This window comes from Engystomops pustulosus, chromosome 1, assembly GCF_040894005.1.
Source record: "Engystomops pustulosus chromosome 1, aEngPut4.maternal, whole genome shotgun sequence".
Classification (NCBI taxonomy): Eukaryota; Metazoa; Chordata; class Amphibia; order Anura; family Leptodactylidae; genus Engystomops; species Engystomops pustulosus.
This window is the reverse complement of record NC_092411.1, coordinates 117,421,289-117,441,276: the sequence shown is the minus strand read 5'-3', so window position 1 is coordinate 117,441,276 and position 19,988 is coordinate 117,421,289. Positions and strand designations below refer to the sequence as shown.

Genomic DNA, 19,988 nt, shown 5'->3' with positions numbered 1-19,988 from the left:
TTGGCAATTGCAGCTGTAGGATTCTGCCAGGGAGGTCATGAGTTAAATGTACTATCCAATTGTATGCTCTGTACTTTCTGTGAGGGAGATGTAAGCTGGTTGGACAAGTGCTCGCTACCTCACAAGGGGAGGTGATAAAACCCCTTGTGGGTGGGAGTCTAAACCCAGAGGTTCAGTCAGTCTGAGAAGGTCTTTGAGCAGGGGAGTTCTTCTAAGCTCTCTTTAGGGGCTGTGCAAGGGGCGCAATATTCATACAGAGCGAGCGCCACAAATCATTAATATGGCCACACTACACAGGCACAGTGCACATAGTACAGACTGCACTGCTCTTAGTAAATGTGCACCACTGCATTTGAATTGCGTTTGGAATCACGACTGTAAATTCCAGGAATCTTTTTTCTTGTCAAATCTCTTTTTATTAGATGCCAGTAAATGCAACTGTGATTGGGACAAGCTGCTGCACATAAATTGTAATTTAAACACATGTGAACACGTCCTAAAGGCTAAATGTAATTGTTTATGATGGAATACTCCTGCCAAATCTTTTAAGTTGGTTGTCAGGAACAGGTGTGTCAGGCAGAGCCATAATGCAGGTCTGCGGTGATAGCAGTTTAGAGAAGGGTAAGAAGGGCTTATGTGATATCACAGGGGAGTCAAGGATCAGGGTTTGGAGGGGAAAGGTTATTTTTCTTCTTGTCTGTTGTGGTTTGTGTTGGGGAAAGTCAGATGTGGTATTGATTGGTATTGAGTCGAAGAAGGTCCATAGGGTGGTGTTATTCAGCGAACAGTCCTATAATACCCCTGGTCATTTTTCTCGCCTTTATTTCATGGTGTAAGTGGGGCCTTTATAATTAAATATGTGCCTGGAAGAGTGTAACAGATTAGGAAACACCCTTTCTTGTTTATCTAGAATCTTTGTTTCATTGTTCATAAAGTGACGTTCACATTAATGTCCCATGAATAAAATAGCGGATCTTCATTTTACTGCAAGGAAACATTGGGGCACATTTACTAAGGGTCAGTGGACCGCGATTCTGTCGGGTTTCCCGAATATTTCCTTTTTGCGCCGAATTGCCCTGGATTTTTTGCACACATGATCGGATTGTGGCGCATCGGCTTGCATGCGGCAGAAATCGGGGGGCGTGCCATCGGACAACCCAACGGATTCGGACAAACCTCGTCGGACAACGCACTGCGGGATTGCGACAGGACCGGGTAAGTAAATCTGCCCCATTATGTCAATAATAAAGAACACCTTTTAGATTAACTGGAACTTCAGTTGTGGTATCAAGCCCTAAGGAGCTTTCAGATGTGTATAAGCACAAATCTTCATTGCCATATTTTGCAGTAAATTTTCCAAGAGAGTTGAAAACTTCTATTGTAGTGTAATTTACAATCTACTATTTGAAAAAGAGATATTCCACAAACCCATATGCCTTTAGTGTTTGTTGTCTGATTATGGCAAGTTGGTTGAAGATTCTTTAACATGGAGGTGTCTACACAATAATTCTTGATATTGTGGAGTCCTCTTGTGGTCAATATGAAAACTGCACCAGTGTTTGTAATCACTTTCCACATATAAATATATCATTAAAACAGTTATGCTACAAAGGTAAGTAATATGAAACATTGGCCCACCTATATTAAAATGTTGGTGCCAATTTTCTGTCTGATTTTGCACTAAAAAGAATGTGCAAACTGCTTGCACATGTATTTATGTGAGTGCCTGTGCCAATTTTGTCACGGCTGCACTGTGTCCAAGAAGACAGAAAAAACGTGCACATAAATGGGCTGTTAGTGTTTAGTCTGAAATTTGCACCACGTTTATTACTGACATGCGCCACAATTCCGTCTGCGCCACAATTCTGCAGCATGAACAAAGTGCACCACAAAAAAAAAAGTGCTTACTTCCAGAACAACGTTTTGATGAATCTGGTGCACTCTACACAATCCACAGGCAAACGGCACATAGAATAGACTGCACTAGTTTGATAAATGTGCACCATTGAACCAAAAAGAATTAAGTATTAAAGTGCTCAACAATACAGTGAAAGATTCACTTGTATATTGTGCCATACTCCATACTGCATTTGCAGTCAGGTGGCTCTGCCCTCTTAATGAATTTGGTTGGGGGACTGTGCAGTGTACAATTCTATGGCAGACCCTGCTATGCCGGTGTAGCAAGTGCTCAGACGCAGGATGTGCTTCCCACTCTGCCACCAACCACACGCCCTCTTGATCTATATTCTCTCCAGTGAGAATCTTAATATGTGGATCCCAGATGGACTTTTTACACACTATGCTTTGTAATATCTGTCAGTTCTCATTTCATATACTACTTAGTTATAGATATACAGTGTCATGTGTCACCTATAAGCTACTATGTTAAAAAAAAATGTAAACGGTATAGTCTACATTTTATGACTCCATGCTTCTATTTCAATAGTACTGCAATAATTGCTATTACTTACAGAAGAGATTATTTTGAGGTATTACTAGTTGGCTCCAACTAGTTAAAGGGGTGTTTTCACTTGGGTATTCATATTTCATTGAATACATCCGCTATATTCTACAATTGCATGTTATTAAAAAAAAATAACTTGTCAAGATGATTTTCTATAAATGTAGCCTTGTTGTCCCTTAGAAATGAGATAGCTGCCCTTGGATACGACCACCTCTGCTGGAGTAATCACACAAAAAAACAAATCGTTTTTTCTTAGGAATGTCACGGAATTACTGCATGCCCCACAGCTGTCCTGTGGTAATGAACCTTGAATCCAGGTTGCCAGAGGCCTTAATAGTACATGCATAGCCACCTCTGCCCGTATGTGGGGTGATCGTATCCAAGGTAACCTATCTCATCTACCATCAACATGGTTACATTTATGGGAAATTATCTTCACAAAGGTACATTTTTGTTTAATTAAATTGAAGATATGTTTGTATGGGGCAGATGAAATAAACTAAATGTGAATATCCATATGAGAATACCCTTTTAATAGGAGGTATTGGAGTAAATATTTAGTAAAAAAAATGTTATATATATTTGTGTGTTTATATCGTCATAATATAATCATAATGCAAAAGCAAACTACTATTCAGAATATACAAAATTATATACTTTCCAGAGGTTCTTTCTGTACAGAATTGTAAGGTAGTAAGAGACTTTTAGGTTATGACTGTAGGACTGTTGTACACATGTTTTATCTCTTCAGGGAGGACCCATAATAAGGTGGGTAAAATATAGGTTTATTCCTGCAGTCTTTTCCCAATGTGATCTCCTTTTAGAGTGCCTCTGCTGCACAAAGGCTAGTGCTGGAGGGGTTTCATTAAGAAAACTATAATTCAAGTCTTAGTCTGGAATCCATGTCACATAAATATTACGCTGCTCAGAAATCTACTGTAAAATCTGTGAAAAAAGCTACATACGTTTTGTGAAGATATCATCCTTTGCATCCTAGGGAATTAAATCCATTGTGCTACATGATGCATGTGTGTAAGTCATTTGTGTGGATTGCATTTTGTGTGGCATGTTTACAGCGCATACATTAGTTGTGTGATTTGCCACTGAAGTAAAGGGGATCATATATGCTTCTTGGTTAGGCCCTCTGTAGAAGACTGATGCTACAACAGGCAATGAACTATAGGATTTCCATTTTAGACTATTGTTGCAAACACTAAAAGCAGAGCTCTTTCCATCACATTTTACATAAAATGCTTGTATTTTCTTCCCATCATAAAGAAAATCTACCAGGGTCTCTATGCTGGATATGTATCTTTATTTCTGCCAGTTAAATTGTCTCCTTTTTTGCGACTTTTGTCGTCTTTGCGACTTTTCACTGCAACTTTTGCTGTTGTGTTTCAAGTCTTACTTTTTAAAATAAATGTATTGGTTACTTCTAAGGATGAGGTCACACGTGGTGTTAAAATGCATCAAAACACTTGAGAAGAACAGATTTGCCTAATAACATTGCTGTTAACATGGAGTTTACAAACCGCATGTGCTAACACAATGTTAACACAAATGGTAACACATTGTTAACAAACACATTTGTTGACACTAAGTTTATGTGGATTAGGCAAATCTCCTTTTCTCAGCTGTTGTGATGCGTTTGAAAACACATGTGTTAACACCATGAGGAACAATTATTAAGGGCTTTGCCCCACACTTGGTTGGATTGTGCACCTTCTTCTATGCTAATATAGCTTGCACAGGTATTTAAGAAATGTATGAGTTGCTATTGTGTCGCATGCAAGCCTTTTGTGGCACAGTTGTGCTGGCCTCCATGCCACGCAAATTAGGGGCGTGCTATTGGTCAGTCCGACTGATTCGGACCCAGCGCTGTATTTAACTTGCACGCTCTATGTTAAAGGTACACCACAAAAAAGATGGGGAACTATGTCGGGCCAGTGCGGGGAAGCGGCAGATTCATGATTTCTGGTGTACAATCTTAGTGAATTGTCACACACAGCATTACACATGAGCAGAGCACTTTTAGTGCATTTTCCAAATTTCTAAGTAAATGTGCCCCCATATGTGACCACAGCCTCATATGTCGCCCCCCTAGGGTGTGACTAGTGCGCTTAAAAATGCAGGCCACGGCCTCAAATCCTAAATTAACAGTAGTGTCCACTCCTGCATTTAACCCCCTCACATGACTTATGTCCATGTGGATTTGAGACGTTTGCAACAAAAAGTCTCAAAAAGAAGCCCAAAGTTGAACCTACCAAGAAAAAAGACAGGATCATATATAAGGTGCTAAAAACACTTTCCAAATAAAAAAACTATGACACATGTCCCCCAATGTCTCTAAGTGAACAAAATGTAGTTCATATATACAGAATATTTTATACACAATAGGTATCATGTGTATTTTAATAGGCATCATGACTTCTAAAACACTCTGTTAAAAGTTTGTAAAAGGTTCACCAGTCTATTAATAGCTTTAGATTCAGGATATTTGGCATTACCTCTCTCATCTTTTCGATTCCAAGAGTGAATATATATGAGATGACGATCCATTCTTGTGATGAAGGCCACCGATCCATTTTTACCAGAACAATGTAGTTGAAGAGCATAAGGTAGCCCATGTAAGCCATCTGTAAAAACAGAAATATAACAATATTAGATGTAATTGTCATTCACACATACTCGATTAATACACTGCCCTGTACCATCTGCTTCTTGAAAACAATAAGGGAAGTACACAGCCACATGCAGCACAGATGCCCCAAAGTTTTTGGCCAGAAATCTGTATTTTATTTGACACACTTAAACTAATGCAAGGGCTTCATAAATATGTTGGACACCATACCATAAAATGCATTTATTCAAAATGCACCTTCAGCTACATTGCCATGAGCCGCTCTGAATCACTATAGGTGACTATGAATACCAGGGGATCTAGCAATAGATACAACAAGAATCTGTCATAATTTTGGGCATAATAAATGGTTCCACATTTATAAAGTATTTCAGGTTGGGGACAGCAGGTCAAATATTCTTGGATTAATGAAAAACAGATGGTCTCTGCTGTGGTTTGAAACCATGATGTTGCTTCTATGGTGGAAGCAATGCTTGTCAGGGATAATGCAATAGCTGAATGTTATATTTGAACCCTGAATTCAAACCCTGATTTTAAGCCTGCAGCAGAACTTGCTTTTGGTTTTTTATAACATGAGGTAGATGGGATTTGCTAAATTGCCATCATTTTGCTGCTAATGTAAATTGCAGTTCCAGTTTTAACATGCTTTGAGGTAGTGGCTCCTGTGAAATAAGGTGTGACCATAAATTATGCAAATGAACTTACATTTTGGCACTTTTTTCTTACTGGTGTCAAGAGTGATAATATTTGTTTTTCAGAAATCAATAGCCCTTGTGATATAGGAGAACTTTGCCCATTACTTTCATTACCTAAGTCCGGTAATTTCTTTGCTATCCTCCAAAGTTTAGACAATTCCTACTGTAGCTGTCTCCTCTGACTATGCTGCTTATGTATATGTGACCATACTTTTTTTACACAAAAAAGCTAGCTCTAGCAAAGCCAAGCCACATCCCTTTTGACTCAACCAAACTGGGTTGCCACCTGAAAATGTCTCACAATAAAATTAAATATCAAGCTATAAAGGAGCCGGAAGGGCTGGTTTGTTTTAGTGAGCTGTTATACATTATCCAGGTCAGTATAAAGAGACAGAATTCCCATAACTACTATGTACTAACTGCTGGAGAGGAGGTAGGGCTTCTGCTTCCTGCTTACTCTATTCATCTCAGGCCATGACTCTGCATAACGTTCTGCTGTCTCTGCACCTCAATCTGTGGCACAGATTCTTCACTCCTTCCCCCACCTTCTGTTCTCCGGACACTATCTTCACAGCAGGGAAGCTGTTAACCCTCAGTGCTCACACAGCACAGACAACACTTTATGTATCTATTTCACAGCTGATTTCTACTGCTTTATTTATGCTCCTCCATGTGAAGGAAGCTGCCAGACTGGAATTAAAATGCTACTCGGTCTTTAATCAATCCATTTATTTTCTCTGTGCGCAACAGACACCGGACAGAAGATGGCTACTGGTCACATGTCCACATCACATGTCCTGCACCTGCCTGGGCAGGTCATGTGATTATTACTATGTTTTGCTGTAGTCGGTTGGTTGTAGTGCATCCAATATGGCCAATGTTGTGGTGAGATGTCATCTCAGTGAGGTAATGTGCAGTGATGGCAGTTACACACATCATTACTATGGTAACAGAGCAGGACAGTCTATTAGATCATCACTGGGAGCAGAGCATAAGAGGTACTGAGAACTAAAGGATCATGTGACATGTAGTTTTCAGTGGCGGCCATCTTGGTAATAACTCCGCATACTTTAGAAAGGCCATACAATTTTGTGAATCATCAAATCAAACAATTTAAGCTCAATTTTGTGATTAATTTAATTGAGTTTTGCTATATTCATTTATTTTTAGTATCATTCTGTATCACACGTTCATATTCCTTGAATACCCCTTTAAACACAAAGGGCCTCCTTTATCTATACTATCTGAGAGCAACCAATCAGAGCTCAGCTTTCATTTTATAAACTGCTATGGTAAAATGAAACCTGAGCTCTGATCCATTGCCATTAGCAACCAGAACAGTTTTGCTTTCAGAAACTTTTGATTAATCTCCTCTAATGTATCATGGTAACTATGGGTAGCTTGTAATTGACTCATAGCAAATACTTCACTGCTACAGAACCGCAAAACGCGGACATTTATTATTTTTGTTTTAAAAGTGGAAATTGCACATGACAGTGTGGTCTTGGATATACTCAGTACCTATGGTATTCTTCCTTCTAAAATCAACTTTAATAATTATGCTAGTGATCCTAAACGGCACTGCTAGATGTTTTCAGAGCCCTCACAGGCTGCTATACTGTGCAGGGCAGGTCCCCTCTACCCTGTACTTAATTAGATAGATGTACAGGTTGGAGGCATGAGAGGGTTACTAAAATGTATACAAATGCAATACTTTTAATTTCATTTACTTCTGGTATGTTCTGCTGGTATGTTCTACTGGGACCCCAAGTGATTCTGAGGGTGCACAACTGACCCCTGTGACTAGAGCAGTGGTGTGCATGTACAGGCTCTGTAAGCAGTCCTATAGAAATTAATTTATAATAAGCTGAGCTTTGATACTGCTATTCACATGGGCTATTCTTGTGATTTCTGGGGGATCCAGTGTTCAGACATCAAGTGAAAACACAATTAACTTCTGTTCCATGCGTACGGGGAAAATATTCATAGTAATAAAACCCTTTTAACACCAAACAATCCACTTACTGTATAGAACCAGAATTTAACAATTGGTGCATTGTAGAATTCATAGATCTTTCTTCCCAGTGGTATGAGCCGATGTCGTGGATGTTCTTCTTCTTCCTTCTTTCTGGCTGTATCACCATTGCCTCTGGCCAGCATTGCCTATAAATGGTGGAGCACTGTTATCTAGCAGTATATTATATAGTGGAATACATTTTATTTTACCTTCATAGTATTTTCATTGCTAAAACCATAACTATATAATGGAAATTTTAATTTCTTAACACACAATTAAAACAATATAAATATAAGAAACTGAACAAAACGTTTCAATGCCATAACTGGAAAAAGAAAAACTGTGCATATATAGTGTAGCCATGCACAGAATATACCATACTACTCATGAGTATGACATTTTTTTTACAAAACTATTATGACTATTCTGCAAATTCTATGTTTTCTGCTTTGCATATGTAGGCAGCCCCATGTAGTCAGCAGCTACTGGGCTGTATGAAGTCAGATCTGTGGCCTCTGACTGATCTGAGATGGGAAGACATTCTGACAGTGAGCATACACATGTATGTATATGAATGTATACATGTATGGATGTGTATATGTGATTTGTATATGCCGTATGTGTGTGTATATGTGAAGTCTATATGTTCCATATACAGTGAACACAGAAAGTATTCTGACCCCTTTATATTTTTCACTCTTTGTTTTATTGCAGCCAATTGGTAAGTTAGTTTTTTGGAAAGTTAGTTTTTGCTCATTAATGTATACTCTGCAGCCCGTCTTGACATAAAAAGCAGAAATGTAGATATTTTGCTAATTTATTGAACAAAAACAACTGAAATATCACATGGTGAGAAGTAATCAGCCCTTTTGCTCAGTATTGAGTAGAAGCATCTTCTGAGCTGGTGCAGCCATGAGGCTTCTTGGGAATGCTGCAGCAAGTTTTTCACTCCTGGATTTGGGGATCCTCTACCTCTTCCTTGCAGATCCTCTCCAGTTCCCTCAGGTTGGATGTTGAATGTTGGTGGAGAGACATTTTCATGTCTCTCCAGAGATGCTCAATTGGGTTTAGGTCAGGGCTCTGGCTGGGCCAGTCAAGAATGGTCACAGAGTTGTTCTGAAGCCACGGCTTTGTTATTTTAGCTGTGTCCATAGGGTCATTGTCTTGTTGGAAGATGAACCTCTCCACACATACTGCTTATATTTAACGCCAAAAAGTTCAATCTTTGACTCATGAGACCAGAGAATCTTATTTCTCATAGTCTGAGTGTCATTCATGTGTTTTTTGTAAACTCTATGCAGGCTTTCATATGTCTTGCACTGAGGAGAGGGTTCCGTTGGCACGATGTGCCATAAAGCCCCGACTGTTGGAGGGCTGCAGTGATAGTTGACTTTGTGGAACTATCTCCCATCTCCCTACTGCATCTCTGCAGCTCAGCCACACTGCTCTTGGGGTTCTTCTTTACCTTTCTCACCAAGACTCTTCTCCCACAAATGCTTATTTGGCTGGATGGCCTTGTAGAGGAAGAGTTGTGGTAGTCCCAAACTTCTTCCATTTAAGGATTATGGAGGTCACTGAGCTCTTAGGGACCTTGAGTGCTGCTGAATTTCTTATGTAACTTGTGACTTGCCACAATCCTGTCTCCTGATTCTCATGTGCTCTGACTTGCACTGTGAGCTGTTATATACACAGGTGTGTGCCTTTCTTAATCAAGTCCAATCCGTTTAATTAAACACAGCTGGATTCCAAAAGAGTAGAACCATCTCGGAGAGGATCAGAAGGAAATGTGAGTTGAATATGAGTGTCACAGCAAAGGGTCTAAATACTTATGGCCATGTGAAATTTCATTTTTTCCCCTACCTAATACTGCCTGCAGTTTTATGTGATCAAAACTTATGACAGATTTCCTTTATATGGAATGTCTCACAAGTTTTAGTTGCAGAGGATTGGAGTTGGTGAGAATCCCCCACCAAACATTAGATTGGGAATATATTCTCTCGCCATCAGAGTAAGGGAATAATTGCTGGATTTGTTTCTATTTGACTACAAGAGATGACCGTCACAGCATAACTCCAAGCCTGCAAGCAACAAGGCTGGAAGTAGTAGAGACAGGCACTACTGCATTCTGCATTCTGAATGTGCTTGTATTCATACAGCATCATTTTTGGGCGCCTCTTTTGCAACGGTTTATCTAATATATCGCACTATGTTGTATATATGCCATAAGAATCAAAACCAGTTACATGATTGGGGGCTGATGCTGATATGTATGTGATAATAGCATTCCACACCCCTTGTAAGCACTGTGTACTGTATGATTATTCCTATGAGAGTATATGCAAAATATACAAATATCTATCTTCTAACAAATTATTTAATCCTGAATCAGGCTGCTCTGTTTAGTTTGATTTCCTCAGTAACCCTAGGATTATATCTGCCACATGTTGCAGAATTTTTGACAACATTTCAGGTCTGTTTTGGTCTGTTGTGCTGCTTGTGATCAGTGAGAGATAATACTAATCATTACCTTGTAATTGAACAATTTCAGAGTTGACATTGATTCCATTGTTATTTTTCCCGTTTTGCATTGAATGAAAATTCTGACATGTATTATTCTGTAAAAATGAGCTTTGTGTGGAGCTGAAAGGGGTCCATGCATTTCATTAATGTTAATTACTGCTTGCCACATCCCAGTATAACAAGATTTAAATTGTAAATCAGTCTGGAACTACTTTCCGAGCATTGTCCTCATTTCCACCTTATTTGCAGATTTTTTATATATTCAAGTTTAGTGTTAGTTTGTAAAATGTGGAATAATTAAAAAAAAGACCTTAAAGGTATATCTATGCAATTTTAAGTTTTTCCAGATTACCTAGCTAGGGGATAAATAATAGGTTACCATTCATGAGCACTGCAAGCATGCACATTACTGCAATACTCAGCACTCAGGACTTATATCATGGTGCTGCTGCTTAGTGGGGAAGCAGGGACTCCTTAGATCAGATATCGCTATTATGTAAGGAATCCCCTCCTTGGCAGTGTGGTTGGTCCGTGAAACAAGACACGGCTCAGTGTGTGATTCACGGACTGACCTCTGTTATGCGTTTAAGCCCTAGGGTGGAATTAATATATATATAAAATAGTAACTAATATAAATTAAAATGATTACACATGTGAATTTATACAATGTGGAAACATTTTTTTAAGGTTGTAGATTCTTAATTTGTGTTTTAATGTAATTTTTGTGATAACTTTAAACATTTATTTTGTTTTTAACAATAAAATGCTTATCGTGCCTGGGAAGAAGCCAGCGAGAAGTGAGACCCAGGGTCGGGCTATGGTGGTAGTATTTTGTAGGAAAACAAATTTTGGTCCAGCCAAATTGCAGATGCGGGTCTTCATTTTATTGTAATAAAATCAATGTACATTACCACAATGACGTGCATCAAGGCCAACCCGTTTCAGACGGTGTACGTGTCCTTAGTCATGACTATTCATTTATGGCTGGACCGTAAATTGTTTTGCTACAAAGTTGCATTTACCCTAGTGGAGGGGCGGACCATACCTTATTGGATATGTTTGTTTGGGTGAGGTGAACTGTGTGCACAATATATACTATGGTTGTAGCAAACCTTGTTGTTTGAGTAATTGTACGATAAGCACTTTAATTTTATTACATTGTGTGCATATTTATTTATATTTATTGGTTGGCAGTAGACATGTTTTAATCACCTACAAATTAAATGTGTGATCTGGACTTTAAATCAAACTGGAATCAGATCTCCACAAGACAATCATTTTGAGTGCTAATATACTGAATGGTATGCTGAATAGACCCATGAGGTGAAATATATACTATCTCCCTTTGAAGCTTTTTATTTTTATGCTGAAAAACTAGGTCACATTTTATTTTCACTATTGATTTGTCAAGGTTTTGGGGTCTGCTCTTGGGAATTACCATGAGGGTGTGAATAGGATCTCATTACTATGTAAGACAGTATTATACATTTCAAAAGTTTTTTTAACTAAAACAGACATATCAGGAGAGAAGACTTGTCCTCTTCAAGTATTCAAGCTGTAGATGTCTGATCGAGTTGCAAATAATGATCAAAACAATTCTCATATGGTGAAGGATGGGGAAAAGATTAGGATGTGTAATGAATTGATTAATATTACAAGAATGATGGGGTTGGGAGTGAAGGAATGACACAAGGAAATAAGGCAGTTATCCATCCTGCTCACCCTCTAGTAATGAATGACCTTGAGTTTCCAAGTACTTACAGCATCTAATTTTGTCTTGAAGTCCACCATTCTTTCTTGAAATGATTCCTCAGGTGGGCGACTCCACACCCTCACCACTCCCTGCATAAAAAAGTTGTGTTTTAAACTGCCCATCCCTTTTAGATATACGTCACCTTCATGTAGATCTTGAAATAACGTAAATACCTTGATTTATATAAAAACGTAATTATCTCTGGGGTGGAAGTTTTACAAAAGGAGCAATTCAAAGCTAAATTCTAAATCATTCATAAAGTAAGCATAGGGTATGTGTGCAGCTGGTTGTTTCAGAAATATTATGAAACTGAGAGTCACAAAGGAATTTACCTACTTATTTATTTTGCTGGAAAAAATATCCGAAAATTAATCATCTGTAGTTAAAAATGTTACGAAACGCAATTTTAATGCATGAAGGGGGGTGAATTCAAGACACAGACAGTAAAGGATTCATTATTAGAAGCGTACAAGACAATCTGCTTTGAAGAGGGTATTAGTAGACTTCAAGGTGTTCAAGGAGAGAAGTGAGGGACTGAGCAGGATGGTTAAGTGTGGATGAGATGGAACATCTAGGTAAGGTGACTGGATATGGAACATGTTGCAAAGTTTATTTTAATTAACACTTTATTAAATGTCTAGGGAAGATGTATTCTAAACAAAGGTCTGCTTTCGATGGTTCATTCCTACCGTCAGCTCCATGTCATCATCTTCCTTTTCTTTGACAGTCTTGTCTGGCTCCTCCACTTCCTTCTCCTGCAGGTCTATTTCATTGGCCTGTGACATGTATGGCATCTCATCTTTGTTTTTGAACTCTAGGCTAAGAATTGAAGGAGGGAGAAGAATTCCTAAAATCACCTAAAGCAAGAAAGATGGTAATGGTAAGGTCAAAAGTATATATATATATATATATTAAAGGAAATATACCATCAAAATCAATCATGATAAACCATTGAAACTTACTCATAGATTCAAGCACTGTGATAATCTTGTTACTTAATAATTATGACCTAGTCACTCTGCCTTGGCACAGGGTTAATTTTTTTAGCTCACTCAATCTCACTCAGAAACATGGAACATTTTCATCTTGGCTGCCTCCAGCATGTGAACAGCGTATTCCTCTATATCACATTATATTATATTTCCTCTATTTGGTTTAGGTTTCAGATTCACCCCTTACCGACATGTGATTATTATTACGTCACATGCCGGGTGCGGGTGCATGGAGAGCGCTGGGCCCTCTCCATAGCCGGTAAGTCTTTGCTGCATATTGCAGCAAAGGCTTACCGGTAACACCCGCGATCCCTGCCAGCACTGATTGCGGGTGTTTTCCAGCTGATCGCCGCCGCCGAAGCTGCCGGTGGCTTCAAAAAGATAGCTTTTTGAAGGTGTGTAGTGAAAAATGAAAACGCAAAAACGAAAAAGGACTCCGGCGGGAAGGGGTTAATAGTCCATAGTGGCTTTCATGATTGGCCAAAGGGTTAATTAAGGGGAATAGTCAGGAATATTTAAACATTTTCTTTGTCTTAGTCCCTGGAGAAAGGGTAGGTGGGGGGTGGTGTCCATGTGGTCCCTTTGAAGTTTGCATAGACAGGCTTGAGGTCAGGGGTTATTGAGCAATATCCCACCATTCTGTCATAAACCGAGATAACAGATCCAGAGAGGCTAATTGCCCCTGTAGCTGACCAATGTGGGATTATTTTAGTTTAATATTTAATCACAATAATAATAATCTTCATATAGCACCATCATATTCTGCAGCAATTTACAAATCATGGGGACATATCTGTTATCCAAGGGCTCCTTCCTTCTAATATCAACTTTTAAAATTATGTTAATGAGTCTGAAGGGCTACTGGGGTTGTTACAAGAGCCCCTCAGCGCTGAAAAATTCAGAGGTTGTTACAATGAGCAAAACATGTCTGACCCAACCCCCTGCTCTCACCTCCCTCTCACTGTGTGCTGAAACTTCCTGTGCTTATGGTAGATTACATCAGGCAGAGGAAGGAGGGTTAGTGAAGATGGAGCAGAGGGGGAGGGAGAGACGGTGAAACAGCCTGTAAAGCCAGAAAATGGAGGAGATCTGCCATCAACCCCCAAGAACCCTTCAGGATCATTAGCATAATTAAAAAAAATATTTTAAATGGAAGGAAGCCATGGATAACAAATATAAGAAGACTACCACAGTCACAGTGCCTGGATCTCTGAGTGTCCCTGGTTTTTCATGGTTGATTTTGATGGTAGATTTCCTTTGAATAGTTATTTTTGTAAAAAAAATATTGAAACACAATGCTCAGTTTTAAGAAAAGAGTCTTTAAAATTGTCATTTTAAGGGAATATATAATTATTTTCTAAAACAGACTTCTTGATATGTCCTTTGTAATTTCCATATGAGAAAACCATTAGACTGTTTTAAAAAATGAAATCAATGTTTTAAAACCTTACATACACTTTGCTTTATACGGTTTCTAACCTTTAGACCAGAATTCTTACGCATCCGGAGTCTGCCCATCCACATATCTGTCAGGAGCATTTGGCTGCATGTGTGAGCAATGAAGTCCCGATGCTTTGCTGCCACTGCAAGCTGCAGGCATGTGGCATTGCTCCAATTCTTTAGCTCATAGGTCAATAATTTCATTGCCATCTGTTCATCCTGCTTGTATGACTGGTCCAATAACTCCACTGCCAGCTGCGCAAACTCCCTGAAACATAATGCCTTTGGTTATTTATTATATTCCCTCATAGAAAGCATTCTTGTAAACTCATTGTTACAGAGCTAGATGTACAAGAGGCAATTAAAATTGATCATAAATTAGAAGGCCTTGATCAGTGTCTAAGAAAAATGTATGATATGGAAGCAATATATACTAGGCTGTATTCACATGGATTTTCCAATTCATTCTGGTATTTTTTACAACCCAAAATATTTTTATAGAGTATCCATTTTTTCATGGACCCTTACATTTCTGATAATGTTGCCAATCTTTGGACAATTACCATCAATCAATGGACCAATCAACGGTCCAATGCTGCTGTGTATTCCTATGATATGATATCCTAGACTATGTTCCCTGACTTCTGTTCCTGATTTATATGTTTCTTCTTGTCACTGGAAAGCTACAATAAAAATACTAAACTCTATGTACATTTAGATATGACAGTGTGTAGCTCATAGGACTTTTAGAACTATATGGTGCATACAAAGGTCTGACAACTGCCAGGAAAAATTTGGTAGATGCACAGATCATGCGACCAGGTGAAGATAAGCACAGGATTAAAAATGTACACTTGGCTCTTGGCCAGGATAAAACTAATATATAATATATCTTATGAGAGTGAAGTGCTTCGTCAGGCTTCACTTACTCCGGCTTCATATTATGCCCCTCCTGCCTTCCACTCTATAATTTCACTGAAATCTCCCAGCTGCTTAGAGACAACAGCAAAATTACTCACAGACATTTCATAGATGAGATATACTGTGCTATGAAAAAGTTAGGTACTCTTTATCGGGGTTGTGTAATTGATTCATCCCTTATTTATAGGGTAGGGGATAAATGTATGATTGTAGAGGGTCTCAGCAGAGGTCCTATAGAAGTCAATTGAGCATGGGGCAGAGCTCTGTCCTGTGCTCCATCGACTTCCATGGGACTTATGAATTGGCTAACATGATGACTAAAACCTGGAAGTGCAGAGCAGAACAGGGCAATTGGTGATCCCCTGTTCAGCTGATTGTGAGACCCCATGTGATCATTCATTTATCCCTAATTATCCCTTATGTGTTATTATTAAAGGAAATCAACCACTTGGAAAATGTACTTTTAAGCCAACATTACTAGTAGGTTTTTTTTTCTTGCTCATAAAGGCACTTTTTTCTATTTACAGCTCAAATGTAGAGAAAAATGAGTTCTAAACAGATCAAAAGGAACCTTTCAGGGGCGATTTGGGATACTAAACCACACACAAGTCCTTATGGACTGGTGGTTTAGTGTCCGAAATTGTCCTGTATAATTTTAAAGCATTTGGCAAAAAAAAACATTATACTTAGCTTGCCTACTCATTTCCTCAGCCTGTAGTTGGTTTAGGGTGCCAAATGGATCTGACAGGTCTTCTTTAAATGAGGCTATAGCGCTCCAGGGTGTAACTACTAAGATGCTCGGCACCAGCTTTACGAAGAGCTCCAGTTTCCTGCTGAAATGCGAATCACGGCAGAAGATTGAGAATCACGAGCACACATGCGCGAGATATTTGGGTGACGTCACTGGCTCGGCTAAGAAAGGGGAGGGCAGGAGGGTAGTGTGCATAATTATGTAAAGTGGGAGCCCCAAGCACCTTAGTAGTTACACGCTGGAGCCCCAGAACCTCATTTAAATATTTTTATAGCTCATTTTTCAGTTTCTAGTAAATATAAAATAAGTGATCAGTAAATTAGTTCAGTTCAAAAATGGTTGATTTCCTTTAAGGAAACAAAACCTATAAGTTTAACCATTAAAATCACAAAAAAACATTAGATTCAAACACAATCAGTCACAGTGATTTCTCACAATCTTACAACAATTGTTAACCTGGAGTTGTGATTTAGTTCTTGTGATATATCATCGACCATATCATTTTCCGATGCTTCGTGTGCCATGGCTTTGCAGAGCTTGCAAGCTACTAGAGCTTTTGCCATTGCCTCTTCTCCATGCTGCCAGAAGAACAAAGCCATCTTCTGCCTCTTCATCAGAACTGCCCATACCATCAGCTCATGGAAGGGAAAAGGGAAATGATTTATTTCTGGATCATCTAAGTCAATGTCCACCTCCTCTTCTCTCTTCTTGGTAGTCTTCCTCCCTCTTCTCATTGGTATGTCATCCTGTTACAGATATGATAACCAGTTACATGGGTTGAATGGTCATAATGATATTCATGGAGGGTATTCTATTGTTATTTTTATTGTACATGCCACCTGAATGAAAGCTCCATTAGAATAGGGCCACAAAACAATTATTACACAGAAGGGATATACAGTAGTAGCTTAGGATGTGATAATCAGTTGGGTGGGAGATGTGGTAATTAGTGTTTATTCATTTCGGTGTATTTTAAGTTAATGTTTTTTCTAGGTGTGAATGGGGCTGGACCAGCAGTTAAGCTATTGTATATATTTCGTATATATTGTATATTATGTTTGGTTTGTGTTATGTATTGTTATGTTTTTTTACATTTATATAAAATAAAAGATCTACAGTAGTAGCTGTAGAACGGTAGAAAGGGGACACTGCAAAGTTTCCTGTGATGTACAGGTCCTGGCCTTAAAGAAGCACTCCTATGGAAAAAAATTGTCTGTATACAGTCTCCTGCCTGTTCATATCACTTTTTCTCTGTGGTTTGCGGTCAGTTCCATGATGCTTTTGTACAGCATTACATAGACAACTAGAAATAGTTATTTGTCTGCTGGGAGGACAGTGTAATTATCCTTCTGTTTTTAAGAGATAGAAGGAGACTTAGAGACCGTGGTGGTTAATTATGATATGCTGGCGCCTGTGATCGCTTCTTCAGGTGGCTACGCAGCATTTTATTTCTACACCAGGTACTACTTGGCGTAGAAATAAGCGCAGCCTGTGACTCTTCACTTGTGAAAATGGATGCTCATGGATGCTATGCGGTCATTTCCATTATTATAACAATACGAGAGGACTCTTATCATCAGTGTTGGCTCAGATAGGAGTTTGCCTTCCTCCCAGTGGAAAGCCTATGTGATATAGTCCATACAGTTTCATCATGCAGGAGCTTGGTAGCTAAGCTTAATATTGACTGAAGTATATATATTGGGGGAAATAGGTACCAGAGATAGAAAAAATAGATTACTAGATTTTAAGATCCATGCAAATGGAGCCTGTGCCTGGTTTAGGCACTCACTGTGATGTGGTATTGTGCCTCCATATCTCTATAATCTTTCCTAAAGGCAATACTTAAAAAATGCCTATGATGGTGCAAGCATGTACTTAAGCAAATATTTTTTCAGTCACACCATCTATTGTACATTTTATTCAAATAAATGAAATCTATTCAGTTAATTAAATCTAGATATATGTGCACATATTAGCTATTGGGGATATAGCGCCATTTTTCTTCCCAACTATCGATAAATATGAAAGTGTGAAAACTTATCTTGGGAAATTTATCTTCCCAAGTGGGATAAGAAAGTAACTCAGGTCTTTGGACAGGTCTATTAAATTTAATGTAATGAAAAGTACTGTACAATGTGAAGCTAGTGCTAAAATGGTATTAGCACCAAGGGACATAGATATCGTGGGTACAGTACTAGATTTAATGGTCCATTCCATCTAACAATAAAATATCCCTAAAACTACGGTATATTGTACACATATAAACTTCTTTACTAGGACAACGATTTAAGTGAGTACATACTGTAAAATAATAAAATGTACTATAAAATAAACTGGGCCAATGTAGGGGTGTGAACGTTGCATACTGTGCAAAATACTGGATGAAAACATGCAGCAAGCTGTGTCTTTCCATCCTGTTTCCTCCTGCTGAGCGGCTTACTACAAGGACTAGAGCCTGTGTCTCTGTTGTCCTCTAAAGTCGGCATCTGGAGGGTAAGAGCAGGGGTGCTATCAGTGATGTAAAAATGTTGGTCACAGGGAGGGGGGGGTGGGGCGCGGCGGCTGTAACCATTAATTTTTCTCTTCTGCCAGCAGACAACCCTCTTCCTGCAGACAGGCCCCCTGATGTGAAGGTCAGGAGCTAGACAAGCTGTCTACCTCTGGCCCTTTACAGGGCCATTTACAGCCAAGTTTGTGCTTGTTCTCTTTTCTCTTTTAACTCTGTAAGTCGCGTCACTGAGAAGAGGGGAGGGGACAGAGCACAGCAGGAGAGTCTGCACTGGTAGAGGAAGCTGAGCTCTTTGAGTAACCTGTGTGCTCCTAAGAAGACTGAGATAAACTCCAGCTCACCACTAGACCCAGGTCCAGTGAGGCACAAGTCCCTCTTGCTGCAAAGGTACAGCGATCCAATGAAAAAAGTTTAATGGACCAGCAAAACTGCAGACAAAAACTGCAGACACTGTAACCTTATTGGCAATACAATAAAATTTGTGCTATTAAGAACAGTACATCGGTTTGAAACTTTTAATGTGTTGGCAATAAAGTTATGCAAAAGACAGCCACCACTCATGGGGAGAGATTGGGGAAAAAGCGACAAGGAAGGGGTAGTAAATCTAAAGGGAGCAGAAGCAAAGACCCCCTACACACAAATATTGATTTCGCAGAGGTGGTAGTTTTTTTTTTTTTACAGCTAGCACAAGTTTAGGTGTTGTATTTTGACCCCACCTGGTCGTCATAATATAGGGAGAGGGGCCCCGTATGGAAATTTTCCTCGGTGCCCAAAGGCCTCTAGTTATTCCAGTAAGCTATCACTGCTCTTACTGAAGAATCAAGCAGCCATGTATCTCCTTATCTCCTCCTGATTTCATGTGGAGTCTTCCTCCCACAGCTCAACTATGCTTCTTTGTTTGTTATCTTCTCCAATGAGGACGACCTACAAGGGAACAGTCCTATACTATGTCATATTTATCAACCAGCATCAGATACTGATTAGACTGGAGCAGTATAAGGTGTCTGACTCTTCTTTGTTTCTGGCCCTGTATCTATGTAGTAATGTTGGTTCTAGTAAATCATGTATTTATTGTACTTATATACTGGCCCTGTATCTATGTACTGTAGTAAGCTTGGCTCTAGCAAGGTATTTATGTAGTAATCTTGGCTTCTGATCCTATATCCATGTAGTAGGCTTGCTTCTGATAACATTCAGTTTTGGTAACCTGAGTTCTGGTCTTGAATCTATTTAGTAATCTTAGTTTCTATGTATAAGCTTGGTTATGGTAACGTATCTATGTGGT

The 19,988-nt window shown here is 39.0% G+C and overlaps 1 protein-coding gene across 11 annotated transcripts in view; it reads right to left on the bottom strand.

Annotated features, from left to right (window-relative positions):
• TRPM3 (transient receptor potential cation channel subfamily M member 3) overlaps positions 1-19,988 on the bottom strand; it is a 415,524-nt gene that overhangs the window by 47,123 nt on the left and 348,413 nt on the right. For 6 of the 11 annotated variants that reach the window (XM_072151012.1, XM_072150963.1, XM_072150965.1 and 3 more), the window contains 6 exons: positions 16,651-16,940; positions 14,562-14,790; positions 12,780-12,947; positions 12,099-12,179; positions 7,826-7,963; positions 4,972-5,100 (listed from right to left, as the gene is read on the bottom strand). In XM_072151012.1, the coding sequence (XP_072007113.1) occupies positions 4,972-5,100; positions 7,826-7,963; positions 12,099-12,179; positions 12,780-12,947; positions 14,562-14,790; positions 16,651-16,940 (1,035 nt within the window). The remainder of the gene's footprint in view (positions 1-4,971; positions 5,101-7,825; positions 7,964-12,098; positions 12,180-12,779; positions 12,948-14,561; positions 14,791-16,650; positions 16,941-19,988) is intronic. The other 5 variants (XM_072150967.1, XM_072150987.1, XM_072151020.1 and 2 more) reach the window with 2 other exon arrangements.